The sequence below is a fragment of the Solanum pennellii genome, chromosome 7 (assembly GCF_001406875.1).
Source record: "Solanum pennellii chromosome 7, SPENNV200".
Classification (NCBI taxonomy): Eukaryota; Viridiplantae; Streptophyta; class Magnoliopsida; order Solanales; family Solanaceae; genus Solanum; species Solanum pennellii.
Genome location: NC_028643.1, coordinates 28286596 through 28303877, shown reverse-complemented (window position 1 = coordinate 28303877; position 17282 = coordinate 28286596). Strand labels below are relative to the sequence as shown.

Here is a 17282-nt window from a genome sequence, read left to right as displayed (position 1 = left end):
ATAAGTGAATATTAAATAAGATTACTGTATTATGAATCAGTAACAATGTGTAGGTCTCTCTTCTTCAACTTCGTACCAACAATCTGTGCAACACCTTCACGTACGCATCCGACCACATCTATAAATTCAAGAGCAAGACTATTTAGAACATAAATCCGAGAATGTGTGAAGCATAAATAATGGGAATAGCATACCTAATAGGATGGTAGTGTTATTGACCCTCAAGCGAATCATGTTTGGCTTAATAAACTGGAAGCAATTTTTTGGAATGTGAATGGAATCATCCTGCATCTTTTGGATGACCGCCATCAAACCTCATCAATAAGTTCAAGAGGAAGACTATTTAGAACATAAATCCTAGAATGTGTGAAGAATAAATAATGGGAATTAGTATACCTAATAAGATGATAATGTTATTGACCCTCATGCGAATAATGTTTGGCTTAATAAACTGGAAGCCATTTTTCGGAATGTGAATGGAATCATCCTGCAGCTTTTGGATGACCGTTATCCGTAAGAATATTATTTTTTAAAATCAGACTGTAATGGTCTACACTATCCAGTAACATCTGCAATTTCTGATAGTGATCACAAAGCCTTCACTCATATTTTGTCGAAACCAATTCACTTGATTCTTCCACATTTCAAAGTTCCCTGTTAAATGTCATTTGGTAAGTGCATTGCATAAAGCTAAACTAACAATGTATTATATATTTAGAAAGAATTGGGCATTACCTTTTCATCAATAAGTACCATGGCTCGCCTGTAGTTTCTAAATTCCCATATCCTTCAAATTTTCTTTCTAAGTAATAAGTTATCCCCTGTAATATCCAATTATGATAGAAGTGAATATGTCATAGTATGTAGTAATTTCTAGATAGTAATGTAATAATTGTGTGTTTATTAGAGAAGGTAGAGAAAAGTAATCGTTATTGGGTGTATGTAGGGTGGACCCATCATATATACTTTTGCACAAATCTAAAAGAGGTTTGAACTCGTTTGAAAGATACGTACCATTTTACATGTGCAAGTGCCTTTCAGAACAGACACAATGTTTGGTAAAAAAATTTGTCAACTATTTCATTTGTTTGCGAAAAGACTTGGAGTATTTATTCGTTATTGCAATGAACTATGATGGGTTATTTGAGCGTAGTTTGTGGATGGACGTTTCAAATCTAAGCCTACATTATTTGATACTTGTTAGGTCTCAGATGGACATTGAATTATATGAATTTTATTATCAGACCTAGTTATGAGCGTAGGTAATCTGTCATATTTAATGTTATGCCACTATTTTTGTAAAATTTACGGACCTTGTTTAATTATAAGGATATGAATTTATAAAATTTTTTGTTTATAGTTAACATTTTTCCATATTAGTTATTCCTCATAACTTCGATTTATCCTGTAAAATTTTCAATGCACTAAATTTTGTACTTAGCATTTACAATTTTTATATATAAAAGGACTCTACTTTGACGGTAATAGTTTATTGTGGCAGTCAGGCTATTTGATTAAGTGAGTCATCAGTAACTATTTATTTAATAAGATAGTTAGACGACTTGTTCGCCTCATAAATTGACAAATCTCTTATGTGTTGTAGACTACTTTGATTTAGTGATAATGGGTTTATCATATATTTAATAGGTATTTTTATGTTCAATTTTTGTTAGTAACTTAGTGTGATGCTTCGTATTGACCTTTAAAGGCAGGGATGTGCATTTGCAAGTTGACTTACTAACATTAACGACACTGTGAGCATTGAGGAATGCAATGGAGAGACGGGGAGTGATGATAAATTGGAGATCACATATGAATTGACGGGTATTTGATGGACTGTGCACCTATCTCATGTTAATGTTATCCTAATGTATTTTATGAGTTGGCGGTTCGATGGAACCAAAATAGAGGAAAATCTTGTTTTAAGTTGTAGGGGTTGAGAAATTAGTTTGTTTAAGTCTGTTAAGCAATGTAGAATGTTTGTTTGAAAAAAACAACATACCGGAGCCTAAGTAGTCCACATATATTTCAGTCAAGAATTAGTAGTCCAGGAATATACGCGAATTAATTATGTTATATAATATGTGTCCATAAGTTTATGAAACAAGGGAAATAGTGTCGTACATTAAGTTTTGTGCAGAATGCAGAAGTTTCAGCTGTGTAAAACATTAATCAAGGTTTGTTGGCCAGAAGTGGCCTATAAAAGGGCCAGGGCAAGTATAAGTATATTGGTAAGAGGGCTACAGTTTTCTAGAATTTATGTAAAAGTAAAATGGGAATGGCGGCGCAGGAGTGAATGCCTTAGAAAAATGAATACATGTAGAATAATGTTGAATGAACATATTGTATAGACGGTTACGTTGGTGCTGGTGTTTACTAATAGTGGATTGAATAATTGGGATACTGTTTCATGGTTAAATCTTGTAAAGGAAGGGACATAAGTCCTACACATAATAAAAATGTACATATTAACAACAGTTGAAGTTCGACATACTTTATAAAGATTATCACACTACACCATTTTTGGCCTACGGCCATCCCACTAGAGTGTAGCCTAAACTAGCATAAAGTTTGGTCTTTGATAAAAGGCCACACTTTTGGAATTTAGGCAGCACTTTTTAAAGGGTGGCCAAAAGAAGCGTAACCTTTTACATTAGGCAACACTTATTAAATGTCGCCATTTTTTGCTACACTTATAAAGCGTAACCAAAGAAGTATAAGGCCACACTTTGTTGTGATGCATTAGCAACACCTATATTTTATTATATTACAATAAAAAGCGTTGACTTTGCAGTTTAATTGGTTACACTTCAAAAGTGTTGCCTTTTATAGGTCATCTAGAGCAACACTTAAAAAGTGTTGCCTTTTATATCTCATATTGCAACACTTATAAAGTGTAATTTTATATCTCATCTAGAGAAACACTTACAAAGTGTAACTTTATATCTCATCTAGAGTAACACTTATAAAGTTAATTTTATATCTCATCTAGAGCAACACTTATAAAGTGTAACTTTATATCTCATCTAGAGAAACACTTATAAAGTGTAATTTTATATCTAATCGAGAGCAACACTTATAAAGTGTAACTTTATATCTCATCTAGAGCAACACTTTTAAAGTGTAACTTTATATCTCATCTAGAGCAACACTATTGAATTGAATATATTCAATATATGATCACATAATTAAATCGAAGCTATATATTTCAAATAAACTTCGAGAAACATGTCCAAAAACTCCAAAACTTAGAAAATAATTGCTTTAAGATCTCTAATATCAATAAATTTCAAAATACCAAATGCATACAAACATATATGGCAATAGTACAAAAACTCTTAATCGTTCACCACAATAGATCAAGTTTACTTCTGCCACAATTCAAATTCAATTACCAGCATTTCCCTGCACAATGAAAAAAAATTATAAGTTAGTGAAATAAATGTGAAAGTGCATAATTGGAGATTATTCATTGTAAGCCAACCAATCCAAATCAATATATACACGCAAATCATATAGAACATTTATAATCACGTGAATTATGGGTTACTGCATGTATTGTAAACACAACGAGATAAACAGACACACATCATCCCAAATTCCATTCAAAGCATCTGTAAAATTTCCCTTTCTCTTCCTACAATGGAACAAAAATCTGAGAAAAAGACTAATGAGAAAAGGCCAGCAACTAAAAAAAACTCGCATAACCGAGAAATCTCATGCAGAACAGAATGCACATGACGAAAAGAAGCTAACAAAGAACAACATTGCAGCTGCTGGAGACAAAAAGAAGAAGAGATTTAAGAAGTTCAAACTGTTGTTTGTCTTGTTAAACTTGTTGAATTAGCTAAGCATGTACATTAAAAAATCTACATGTTGAATGAAATTTTCCAGTTTTGTACATAAAAAAAGACCTCAAGAGACCAGCTCTCCCAGTTACTGTTGTATTAGGCAGGAACTGGGAGCTGACATTCACAATTTGATATTGAGCAAAGAGATGGAGGATGATAGGAAGAACAAAAACAAAGGGGAACAAGGCAAACATTATTTAAGAAACCTGCAAATGTAGTACACAAACAAGTTTCAACACAAACCAAAAAGCCTTTAAAAGTTTACAAGTTTATCAAGTTAGGCATTTTCCCAACAATTTTAGAAACTTATAAATGCAATACAGATTCTTTACAAGTTTAACAAGTCAGGCATTTTACTAACAATTGAATTGTTAGACATGAAAGCTTAACAAGTTTTGCAAGATTAACAAATACACTCAAATCAACATGAGAAACTCAACCCAAGTTGTCAAGAACAACTCCTGCAATATTACCACAATCAAGTTCATCACACACCAGAAAGCCTACGAGACATCATTTGTGTTCATTCAAGCAACCAAAAGTGCCCAAAGTACCACATCTGTACTACAACCAACAATAGTGTATCTTTTTGAAGTAAAGTGCTAATAGAATTATAATACTGCAGATTGTAATTCATTTTTTCGACGATTCAAAGTTGAAAACATGTAACTATTGTTTCTAATAAAGGTTACAATAAGAGTGCATCAACAGATGACAAGTACTATAGGGTTGATGTCATGACCCTATATGAAAAACCTACATTTCAAATACAGTTAAACCAAAAAACAGAAAGCTTTAATAGTAAATTAGCTGGAAAGTACACAAACCCAAACTTAGACCGTCAAGAATCACAAGAAACGCCCCACGAAGGAACATAAATTCTTGTTGGAGAATTCTCTCTGTCACATTAATAAAGGATACCGAAGATAGAAGATTTGTCAAGGTATGTGCCCTTCTTGTATTTAAATTTACACTGAATTTAAGCAAAAGAATGTCAAACATAATACCATGAAGATTTATAGGTGTTACAAAAGGATAACGGGGACATAAGAATCTGTCTCTAGATGTTCTTCACAAGCAGAGCAAGTGACTATCACCCATGATAGAAATCAAGCTAATTAAAGCCAGCGACATATAATAATCAAAGCTACAGTGACCATAATCAACGTATAGCTCTAGATATTTCACATGCTATAAGCCCGACCGGTGCTTTGATAAAAGTGGAACTGCTCTGCAAGCATGCAAGCCTTTATGAAAAAATAAGGTAATATAATACAAGCAAACTGCATACCTCCAAAAAATTTCATCATACAAACTACTAGCACACAAAGCTTGTGTTTGAAATGCTGCAAAACGAAGTTTATCGATTCAAACAAGACCATTTATGACCTGAGCTTATAGGAAAGTTCAACATAACATGGATATATTAAAACTCCTAATTATTAGCTTACCTGATTTTTATTTAGTCAGAGTTGCTCAGACTCCTTCCAACAACAAATCAAAAGGTAAACCAAGAAAAAAAGAGAGAGAAGCAATTTAAAAAAGAAAACAAGAACAAGAAGCAACATCAAGAAGATGAAACTCAAACCACATCACAACAGAGCTTAACTAGAACAAGTGACAACAAACTCACTCACAAAAATACAACAAAACTATCTCAAAATTAAAACCATCTCTCGCAAGAACCATTACAGTTCAAAGTAGTAAACAACAGGGGAAAAAGTACACAACTACAATCCAAAATTAGTTATAGAATCTAAAAAGGAAACAATAAGTGACAAAAACAAAGTACAGAGTGAATTTTCAAAGATTCAATATAGTAAAATATCTTCAGACTATTAACAGAGAATATGAAATACAAAATACCTTTTGAAGAACTGAATCATGAGCTGATCCTGAAGAATGTGAAAGATTTTGCCTCTTAAAGCTTTTGCGCTACTTACATCAATAGGTGAAGCAAGGTTAGATCCAACACACCCTTGTATGTCTTGAAAATTCAATCCAGGGTTGTTTTGCAACAAAGGAGTGAATAAATGTCGCATTTCTTCTCTCAATTCTTCCTTTAGAGAAGTGATTTCATTGGCATGTTTTTGTTTTAGATCTTTAATTTCCTCATGTTTCTTCAAAGAACTTTTTGTCACTGATCTACCGTAGCACCTAAGTCGACCAGGATGCTCCTTTCCAAACACTACCGTAAATGCATCATCAGTTGTTTCCCCTGAACTTTTGCGATTTTGAAGTTCAGCCTGTTGAATTAAATTACATTCCATAGTGAATTGTGAGTACAATTTCATTTCCAGCCTATGATAGAGACATCAACTAAGAATTAATACCTCCTCGCACTTGAACAAGACGAAGAAAAAGAGAAATAAGAATAAGACATACGTAATAAAATTCAATGGAGTCAAACTTCCCAACAATATATAAAATTTAAGTCTGGTACGAGTTGCTATAAACATTTCAGACTTTGATGATTCTTCATTGTTGTCTTTGGCTGAACGCTAAAAATTATATCAACAGAAATTTTAAAAAAAATCATGATGTTCCAATAAAGTACAAAAAAAAGAAAATTCAGATTTTTGAAGAAATGTTATCTAAATATTACCAATGCGACGCATATTCTTGCAAAATTAATAGGTCCCATTCGATGCCTCCACTTTTGTTTTTTCCTGTTTTGAGAATTCATCTCGCATATGGCCTATTATAAAAAAAAAGAGATAATTTAATTGATAAAAAAAATATTTAGAGAATTCATCTCGCATATGGTCTATTATAAACAAAAAGAGATTATTTAATTGATTAAAAAAATACATATGATGCAAATTACGTGGATGAGTAGAAATGAATTATTTTAGCCTTACTTGAACAGTTGGGTGTAACCAATACTCGATCAGCTGGCAGAATTGATTTTCTGGAATGCCATCAGGACGCTTTTCTAGCATATCCTCAAGGGTACTATTTTTGTCGAAAAATTTCTTTTTAATTTTTTGTTTGTATCGCCTCCAAGCATCACGAAGACCAGTCATCACCCACTTCTTTCCTTCTACTGGAATTAAAAATTTGGACTATGCAAAATAAAATATATTTAGCTTCAGTAAGTAAAAAAATAAAAATATGCAATATCAAATAGTGATTGTTCTTACATTTATATATTTCCACATGCGCTTTTTAGTATTCTTTGGCACCACATGCCAACTAGTGTACATCAAGCTGATGAATCTAAGATTCCTTGAAATTGTTCCTACAAAGTTTCTTAATTGTGACACTATCTTATTAGTTGGTCCCACTAGTTGTCCTTTATCAAATGTCACTTCCTTTCTTCCTTCCAAATTTCTTGCGTAATTATCCTTATATTTTGTTTGTCCTCGAACTTTTTTTGGCTTTGATATTTCTAGATTTATGTAACATACAGGAAATAAGATATTTCTTTTATAACGAGTACTAAATCTTACAAGGTTTAAGACATACCTTTTGTACTACAATCAATGATAATTTCCTCTTGGACATCACACTCATCTCCACCAAGTTCTTCTTGATCCACAATATCATCCAATCCTTTGTTGTGTTCATTCTTAATAGGAGTATGCACATCAGATGTTGTGTGGTTATAACATTTTGTTTCATCATCTATGTGTATCTCTTGATTTTTTAGAAACTAATCAAGAGTACTAGCTGGTATGACCGACTTACTCTTTAACTGCTTGCAATTTGGTAGATGAAGAATATCATGTCCATTGTGTATCTGTTGCCTATCAAGTATCTGACCGATACTGGTGACTGGTCGAACCAACTTTCACTTCACCTGTTTGAAGTTCAGTAGATCCTCAATGTCATGTTGTGCCTATCCATTACCTAGTGTTGTTCCATTCACATGTACTGAAGCAGAAATACCTTTCTTGAATGATGTTTAGAACATATAGTCATTCATAGGAATTTTAATTCCTTTCTCTTCAATGGACTCTTTAGACGGAAATAACCTATGTTTAGTTTGCCCTTTCCCTGTAATCATATGTGAGGTTCTAACCTCCTCAAAATTCTTTCTTTTATTTGGTATTGGTGTCTGCTGTTTCGTAGCTCTATCATTGCGTTCATTTGCAAGTTGTTCTCTCTTAATCTTGAATTTGTTGGCTGATTCAGCACTTGATTTGTATTGCATATCAATATCCAGATTATTCAATGGACTTTGAGCTTTGTTTGGATTAGAACCCTTTTTCTTTTGTATCTTTGATTGCTTGATTGTTCTCCTACAGGAATTTGACCTACAAAATAATAATTCATCAGATAATAAGAATAAAGTTTCCTTAGATTACGAAGGTTGCTTATCAGTGGAAAGGAATTATGGCCATACTACAGTCATATATTCCTACATTATATTTAGATATAGTGAACGGGAAATCACCTGACATGGGTTGGATCAAATGTAATATTGATGGAGCGAGCAAAGGAAATCCACACCAATGTTCTTATTTATTCTGTATCAGAAACCACACCAGCCAGCTACTTTATGCAGAAGCACAAAGTATATGAGTGACATCCAACAAACTAGCAGCTCACTATTTCAGTTACAAAAATGCAGAATGCAAAGAAATGACATGGGAAGTAAAAGTATGTTTTTACTTCTTACTGCTCCAAGTTAAATTTTAGAAAATAGACTCAAATATGTAATCAAACTTTAAATAGTGTCTGCCTGATTCAGAGAACAGGGCTAAGCTTTAATAGTGTCTGGTTGGAGGCCTTAAACTTGGGAAAGTAAATTTGAGAAGATCATGCGGGAAATGTATCTATGAAAGAATAAGAGACAGTTATTGTCAAGACACGCCCCAAAAAGGAGGAAACCACTTCAAATATCAAATTTTTGTATTTGCATTGACATTTAACTTCCAATAGTAACATCTGAAAAGTTCACATCATACAAGAAGATAAAAGGTAAAGAATAGAATAAGTAAAGCTCTCTTCATTTATTTGATTATAAAAAGTTTGCTGCCTATTCAGAGTACAAGGCTCAACTTGTAATGATCATCTTGAAAGGTTGAAAGCTCAATTTAGTTAAGCATGAGAATATTGAACTAAAATTACTAATCCATAATTGAAAATGCAGTAGAGAAACAACGAAATGACTTCATGGCACTTAAAGACATGTAGTCAAAAACAAGAAAATTGTTCCAGCAAACACATACAAGACAGAACCATTGTGCTTAACAAATGAACAAACCATGAACAAGCTATTTTGAGAGCAAAGCATGAACAAGCTAGTCTAAGATATGAGAATTAACAAAAAGGGATACAAGTACCAAGAAAACATAAGACCAAAGAAATCGAATTCACAGTATTAACGAGTGTCGAACAAAGAGACCATGAGAATAAAATGCGGGAGCAGGTCACCTCCTTTTCTTCATATAATAAGAAAAACCAGGGAAATAGAAATCAAACACCACCACAAGGTAGGAAGAGATAAGAATACTCACAAAGATCCTCACAGTTGGAGTAATGGGTTCTTTATCTTCGTAACCTCATACATCCAAATCGGGTAGTACACCTTCAAATTAAATGGAAACTTCAATTCCGAATTGAAAAATACGAAAGAGAAGAGAAGAGTGGTACAAACCTTTAGAGATGACTAACTTCAAGTAATGCTGGAGAGTTTTCTATGCTTCCTATAATCTCTAAAACCTTAAGAAATAAGTATTTATATAAGTATTTATATAACAATCACAATTCATAAATACAAATCAGAAAGTAATTTGATAATTGTACCATGAATACTTCAGAGATTACTAACCTTTAGTCATATATGTTTGTGTCAATAAACATTCAAATAAAAAAATAGTAAGCTAGAATTACGGGTTGTTCAACAATCAGATGCATGAAAAGAGATAAAAGAGTACTTAACCTTTGTAGTGATCTAATCTTCAATTCCACATATTAAATATCTTAATATGTTTCTGACAAAAAAGCAATTAAATAACAAAAAAAGAAAGTGAGCACTATATGCTCATTACAAAAATAAGGAAACTCATGGTGCATCATCTTCAAACTCTTCTTCCGACTCATCTTCAAGCTTATGTTCAGACTCATCTTCATAGTAATTTTTAGACTCATCTTCAAACTCATAAGCAGATTCATCTTTGAACTCCTCGTCATCGACTTCAAGTTGTTGAGTAGAGAATTCCTCCTAAGGCACATCAATAATTGTTTCTGGTACATCACTTCTTGTTACGAGAACCTCACAATTATCTTTTGGTATAGATGGTCCCATCAAATGTTCAGATGGCTTGTTTTCATCACATTTTGGGAGATTAGATTCAACTTGATCACCCATGTTAAGCAAGTCTCTCGGAACAATCTTCATAACATAATTTCTATCTTGATCATATGGATCTTGCACATAGAAGCATTAGTGTACTTAAGATCTAAGCACAAATGGCTCTTCTTGAGAGCATCTCTTCTAAAAATAGACATAAGTAAGGCCATAAGTATCATTTTCAACCTCATACCAATCGCACTTAAATAGAATAACCTTAAAATGACCATAGTAGTCTAACTCAATAATATCAACTATTCTACCACAATAAGTCAGATCTGCAGCAACCGGATTTTTATCCTTTGAGCTTGAAAAGCTTGTAGTTGAGGCAACTAGTGTAACACCACTATTTTGTGTTTTACGCCTTGAATCACGCTGTCTAACATGGAATCTATATCCATTGATGAGATAGGCAGAATATATTTTTTGCAACAGAATTTGGTCCTCTAGACAATTGTTTTATCAAATCAGGTACATCCTCTCGCAAAGCATGAGTTTCAAACCATTGAGAGAAGTTTTGAAAAATATTCTTACCCTTACTCCATTTAGATCTTCGTGGGTGATTATTAGTCTCTTGCTCATGCTCTCCATAAAACACTTGTATTTTTTTGTTAAAATAACATATAAAATAAGTTAAAAATTAGTTACACAAAAACAATTCTATTCAAATAAATGTACCTAATATATTTTGGAATCTTGTCACAATTTCCCAATAAGTATGCATGTGCCTAACTTAATGTCTTGTTATCTAAAATGAATGGATCACTTTTCTTTGTTTGTTAGGAAACAAACCTATAATTTCTGCATCGGTTGGTTCACATTTATCATTATTTCGGGTTCTTCTGTTAAATCTGGTATGCACACCCCCATGCATATAATTGGAGAAAAAATTTATACAATCTATTCCCAGCCGTGTCTCTGCTATGCAACTTTCTGGATAACGTTTATTCTGGATGTATGATTTGAATGTACCCATTTCTCTTTCAGTTGAATACATCCATCGATTTTGAACAGGACCTCCTAATCTAACTTCTTTCGCCAAATGAATAGGCAAATGGATCATTATATCAAAACATGAAGGAGGAAAAATTTGCTCCAACTGATTTATTGTTTCTATTATCTCAACTTCTAAGCAATCCAGTTCCTCCAATTTGATTTTTTTTTTACACAAACGATGGATAAAGGAACTAAGACGAATAAAAGGAATAGCCACATGATTTGGAAGAATGCAAATCATTGGTATTGGAAGCAAGTAATGTAACACGAAATGAGCATCATGGGTTTTATAATTGGACACTTTTCTTTCATCCATATGCACACACCTAGATATATTGGAGGCACTACCATCAGGAAGCTTGCTGTCTTTAAAACTCCACAAAAAAATGATTTCTCTCCATTTGTCATTGATAAGCATGCTTTTGAAAACATTTTTCTTCTACTCTCTTATGTATCTTTTGGACGAAGGTTCTTCTTGATTCCCATGTCTTTCAAATCATACCGGGCTTTTGCATGATCCTTTGTTTTGGCAGAAATTATCCAAAAGAGTTCCAAGTATGCTAGCAACTATGCTCTTCTCTATATGCATTACATCAAGGTTATGGCGTAACATGTTGTGCTGCCAATAAGGTAATTCAAAAAAGATTGACCTTTTTTTCCATGGGCCATCATTTGGTCTTTTTATATTCTTTCCAAACACATTTTCAAAACCGTGCAAGCTATTAAGAACATTTGTTCCCTTAATGAAAAGTAGAGGAGGCCTAAATTCAGTTTTTCCATTGAAAGATCTTTTGTCAAATCTCCATGGATGATCCATCTGTAGAAAAACACGATGATCCATAACACATTTTCCGAGTATGTTTAAGATATTGAGAATTAGTGCCATAGTTACAACAAGTGCAAGCAAACTTTCCCTTTGTACTCCAACCAGATAACCTAGCATATGCACGGAAGTCATTGATTGTCCACATAAGAGCTGCACGCATTGGAAAAGTTCGGTTTATTGAAGCATAAAATGTTTCAACCCCAGAATCCCACAATAATTTTAACTCATCTATCAATGGTTGTAAGTAAATGTCAATGTTATTTCCAGGTGATCGCAGCCCAAGTATAAGTAAAGAAAGTATAGAATATTCAGATTTCATGCACATCCAAGGGGTATGATTATACACCATTAACATAACTGGCCATGTTCAATGTGATATACTCATGGTTCAAAATGGATTGAACCCATCACTTGACAAATCATATGTTATAAAAGAATTTAATTAGTTAATTTAAATGTTAAATTGTATCATTTTAATAAAAATGTAGATGACTTTCACATTTTCTTAAATTAATTCTTAATTAAAATATAGATGATTTGATGCGAAATGCCGTATCCTTTTTTATTTATTTTTGTTTATACATAAAATATAATTGGTAAAATTAATATTGTTGATATAAACATTTTCTATTTGATAACACAATTTTAAATTATATAACAATAGTAAAAAATAAACGTGCAACGCACGTTGTCAGAAACTAGTAATTTTTAAAAGTCACGATTAAGTTATCAGAGTCATGTTTTATAAGATGATAAAAGTTTCTTACCTAGTCATGACACTTTTGCTATGACAAATCAATCCTTGAATACTCCACAAATGTTTTTAAATGGTGATGATACTTCTAAGGAAAAAATAAGAAAAATTAATAGGATAGACACAACTAAGAAAGAAAGTAGACAAATAAAATATAAAAGAAAACAAACATGGTAAGGTTACTGCAAATCAGTAGTAACAACTAAAAAAGATTCAGAATAGCCATTGGAATCGCAGAAGCTCTGAATTACCAACAAATTGAATGTCGAAGGCTTGTTAATCATAGAGATGTCAATTCATCAATATTCTCAATGATAGTTTTTAACCACGTGTGTGCTTTTCAATATAACAGATAAATTTGTGATTATATTATGATTAATTTGATTATATACATATATTTTATCTTATCAATAGGTAATTAGTACATCAAAACTATCCTTTAATGAATTTTGTGACAAACAGGGAACATAGTCAGTTTTGAAAATATATTTGTTAGGAAACACTCCTTTAATGAATGTTTTTACCAAACATTTTCCATATTACATCTTATCCAGACTCAACCATGTCGCAGTACTGGGAAGAAAATATGTGGAAACTGAACCTAAGGAGAAATATTAATGCCTAACAGTTGGAAGAGGTTTTTAGCCATATGGCTACCATTCAAACTAGTGCAATCAATAGTCGACGCAGGGTCAAGCTTATATGGACATATAGCAGGGATGGGTCCTAGTCAGTTAAAGCATGCTACCTTCAACAAAGCTCTAAAAAGACCTTAACTGATCAATGTCCATGGAAATTAATCTGGAGAACTAAGTTGCCACCTAAATTTATTTGTTTCAGTTGGATTATTCTAAAATACTCTTGCTTGACACAGAAAAATTTATTTTAGTTGGATTACCATTGAAGTAGAATGCTTGATTACTTTTTTTGGTTGGGTAAATATCTCTCATTTACTTAGTGTCGATTCTTACCTAGAATTTATCATCACTATTGTTAACTGTTTGCTTGACATAGAAAAATCTTTCTTTTGTAATCTGTGCATCTGCTTGATGCTTTTTGAATAACATCCTTCTTACTTAAGAAAAAAATATGTCTATGCAGATGTTTTGTCTTATGAGCCTCTCTGTCATATAAAGTTGGAAGAAACACAGACTCTTATGAGCATATCTGGCATGTACAGTGGGGAAGAAACAAAGACTAGAACAATCCACACAGTAATTTTGAAAATTATAGACACCTACAAAATGGTGTCAAACTATTCTAATCTGCTCTAAGATGAGCAGTTAAGCAATAAAAAAGATTAAGTCTGTTATCAAAAGTAAAATCAACTCTTCAAACCACAATGTGCACTGGCAACGTAACTAATCTTATTGAAATAATCATATTATAGTCTAACAAACCACATAAGAAGTACAAATAATCATATAACACAAGCATATATAAGATAACACAAAGATATAACCGTGACAACAATAGAAACCAAAATTATATGGTCATCGCCTAGTACACATATAATCACTCCATACTTAAAGTATTCATCTTTCGAAAAGATAGAACTTGGTCAAAATCTCATGATCCAATAATTTCAAACAAAATCAAACTTTGATACTCAAACATCCTATAACTAAAGAAGGTCTCTTTCCCCTGAAGCTCAAAAGAAAGCCCACGTTGTGGAGCATGACAGAACCATTGATATCGGTAGGAAGGAGAAACATAAAGTCAGAGTGGAAAAATCACTTGACCATAGACTTTCTTTAAAGCTCTATTTACTTCTATTCTATATGGAAGAACTTGACATGTAATGAAATTGGAAAGTTACAAGCTATTTTCTCATCTGTTTCATGTAACTCATCAAATAGAACAGACTTCAGCATCATACAAAACTTTCTCTCAATTTTATTTGCACTGACTTCTCCTAATTCTTCTGAAGCTTCGATGAAGCAAGCCTCACTTTCAACAATATCCAAAACTCAACAGGTTGTCCATACTACAAAAACAAATCTTCTACTTCTATTCTGTTATTTCTAGTAACAGTTAGCAGAAAAGACTCTCACAAGTTACTGCTCCCTCTCCACCCCTTCTAGACTTGAAAAATATATCCTATATCTCCTGTCTCTAAGGTATATGATTTGTTTTCTATATAGTGCAACTCAAACTACCAAGCAAGTTTAACAAATTCAACCTACGAGGTGATCCCAAAATACTAACCAATATTGAACTAACGTTTCTGCTCTATACTTGAAAATCCACTAGACAAACAAGAAAATGACTTCTAGACACTTCAATACATGTAATCGAAAAAAGGAAAATTTTACCAGCAAATATATACAAGACAGAATCAAATATGGTTAACAAAGGAACAAACCAATCTTAAGATGAGCACAACCATGAACTCAGGAAGACTAAAAAGGACTAAAAAAACAGTGACATTAAAACATACATTAAAACCTTTGGAAATTCATGTATAGTAGCTACTTACACTTGACGAAATCTATATTACAGACAAAATATCATAGGTATCGCTAGCTTCAACACCGCAGTTCTTCGAAAAAAGATGAGTTAGCTACAACTCAGTTCTTCATATACTTTTGACTTAGCTTCAGCTTCTACATTCAACATTCAAGAGAAAAAATTAGTCTGTAAAAGATAATATGCCCATTTATACGTAATACAACTACAAACTATACTCCCCAAATCAAAAAAATTCGTATAAAAAACACAAGTCATAAAAACCCTAACTTTAATTTTTGATTGACACACAAAAATATCAAAATCTTAGTGCTGTAATGTAGATTTTTAAAGATAAAATCTCTTACCTAATAAACTTTATTCCAACAACCCTAAAGCTTTAAGACATGAGGCAAGTTGATTTGTGAAGCATTTTCTTTCAATTCTCAAAATAAAATCAGACGGAACAACAGTTCACCAAAGAATCATTGAAGAAAATCAGCTTGTTCAGCTCTCAAATCATGAACAACGAAGCTCTGAGAGGAAAATGGTATTCTTCAGTTCGTCTTTAGAGAAATCATATTGCTCTTCGATTTTTCAGCTGAAAATTGTGTTCTTCAGCTGAAGTTTGATAGAAATGTGACGAAAATCGATTTCTTCCGTTCTTCGATCCTCTTCTTCAGTTCTTGCAAATGGGTTCTTCAGTTCTAGATGAAAACGTGTTCTTAAGCTGAAAGTGAAAGCTTCAGCTGAAGTTTTAGGAAAGTTGCCTTTTTTATTTTTTTAATGTTTTATTCTTTTTAATATTTCTTTAATGTTTTATTTTTTTGGCCAAATAAAAATGTGAGGGAGATCAAATTTTAATGTTAAATTGTTTTAGGGAATATAAAATTTTGGGTAAAACACTAAGGCCACATTTTTATGTGTTGTATTAACAATTATAAAAATAACACACTTTAAAAGTGTGGCCATTGATGTGAATAGTTGTTGCCAACTACAACAATACTTATCAAGTGTTGGTTATCCTATTAAAAAGTACACTTTAGAAGTATTGCTAATAATAGTGTAGCTAAAAGTCAAAATCTTTTTTTACACTTTAAAAGAGTTCCCAAAAGTATTTTAGGCAATACTTTATAAGCATTGTCCAGATTTAGTGTTGTCGTAGACCTAAAATGGTGTAGTTTAAGATGGAACACAATTATTTTGGTTCATTTGTAAAAGGTTTCTATGTATATAGAGTGACCGATGACCATCAATTTCTACGTATATAAAGTTAATGAAGAGACATTAGATATACTGAAGAGTTGGGAATATCTAGCATTTGAAATGGCAATTAGGCCAGCATTTTGAGATAAAATCGTGTTAGCAGTAACGCAATACAAATTGAATCGGCAGAAATTTTTATAAGCTAACTTACTTTGTAAGAAAACACTCAATAGTAAGCCAATGTAATTGTTAGTACAAGGATAACAAAGTAAAAAGGTAAACATGATTTAATAAGTTATCAGTGCATAAGCCAGTGATTGAATTTTTTAATTACTTTGTGGTGGTTCCTTTCCTCTGGTATGAATAAACACCCTTAAGTTTGTGTGCTGGCATCATATGTATTCGATTCACAATTTAGAGAGAGCTGATTGTATGCCCGGTGAATGGGGTCCTAGAGTAGTTCAGTTACTTAAGAAGAGACAAGCAAAATGGTAACTATGACCAACAATAATGATGTAGAAGTTATAATGGGAGAATTACTTGGAAATACAGTATGAGGATTTAGGCGTGAAGGGGCTGATGAGGGAATTTCTTCATTCAATATAGTCCTGCGTGGTTAAAGATTGTTGCATTTAGAGCATGACTTTATGGGTGAGGCAGCCAATAGATGGTATAGTGTTAAGTGTATAAATGTATGTTAAGACCTTCTTATTTGGATTGAGCATAGATTTTTAAAGTTCGGTTGTAGCCACAATCGGAGGGAATTTGATTGCGTCTATATTCGGACACCCAGGAGTCGATATAAAAAGTAAGCATTACATTAATAAAATAGAAAGTATGAATGTAAACCATAATATGACGAACCGTATTAACAATATTTAGGTATGCTTACACGTTAGC

The 17282-nt window shown here is 32.5% G+C and overlaps 1 protein-coding gene and 2 long non-coding RNA genes across 9 annotated transcripts; all 3 read right to left on the bottom strand.

Moving 5' to 3' along the window:
• Window positions 1–393: 393 nt before the first annotated feature.
• Window positions 394–946, bottom strand: LOC114077893. The gene is made up of 2 exons (XR_003579257.1): window positions 736–946; window positions 394–654 (listed from the first exon to the last, which is right to left on the bottom strand). It is a non-coding gene; the product is annotated as an uncharacterized LOC114077893 (long non-coding RNA).
• A 2292-nt stretch (window positions 947–3238) lies between these two features.
• On the bottom strand, window positions 3239–9628 carry LOC114077908. 7 transcript variants are annotated; one of them, XM_027918292.1, is made up of 9 exons: window positions 9457–9628; window positions 9317–9387; window positions 8251–8348; window positions 7542–8110; window positions 7320–7422; window positions 6713–6916; window positions 6457–6549; window positions 5718–6097; window positions 3239–3405 (listed from the first exon to the last, which is right to left on the bottom strand). In XM_027918292.1, exons 5-9 carry the CDS (start codon window positions 7419–7421, stop codon window positions 3366–3368), a joined length of 819 nt encoding a protein of 272 aa, XP_027774093.1. In that variant the 5' UTR covers window position 7422; window positions 7542–8110; window positions 8251–8348; window positions 9317–9387; window positions 9457–9628; the 3' UTR covers window positions 3239–3365. The 7 variants fall into 7 exon arrangements, with proteins under 7 accessions (XP_027774093.1, XP_027774094.1, XP_027774092.1 ...); XM_027918293.1 differs by adding an exon at window positions 6995–7242 and having other exon boundaries at window positions 7320–8110; window positions 9457–9627; XM_027918291.1 differs by having other exon boundaries at window positions 7320–8110; window positions 8251–8351; window positions 9457–9622.
• Window positions 9629–12736: 3108 nt separating this feature from the next.
• LOC114077850 lies at window positions 12737–15906 on the bottom strand. Its single transcript, XR_003579121.1, has 3 exons — window positions 15545–15906; window positions 15208–15334; window positions 12737–12816 (listed from the first exon to the last, which is right to left on the bottom strand). It is a non-coding gene; the product is annotated as an uncharacterized LOC114077850 (long non-coding RNA).
• Between the last annotated feature and the right edge of the window lie 1376 nt (window positions 15907–17282).

Excerpts from the sequence above, each read along its gene's own strand:
- LOC114077908 (XM_027918291.1), bottom strand. The coding sequence starts at position 7,478 with ATGATGAAACAAAATGTTATAACCACACAACATCTGATGTGCATACTC. Across the intron at positions 6,550-6,712 it reads GGTTACACCCAACTGTTCAA|GCCATATGCGAGATGAATTC; the intron begins GTAAGGCTAAAA and ends TTTTTATAATAG. Across the intron at positions 6,098-6,456 it reads CAAGAATATGCGTCGCATTG|GCTGAACTTCAAAATCGCAA; the intron begins GTAATATTTAGA and ends TTAATTCAACAG.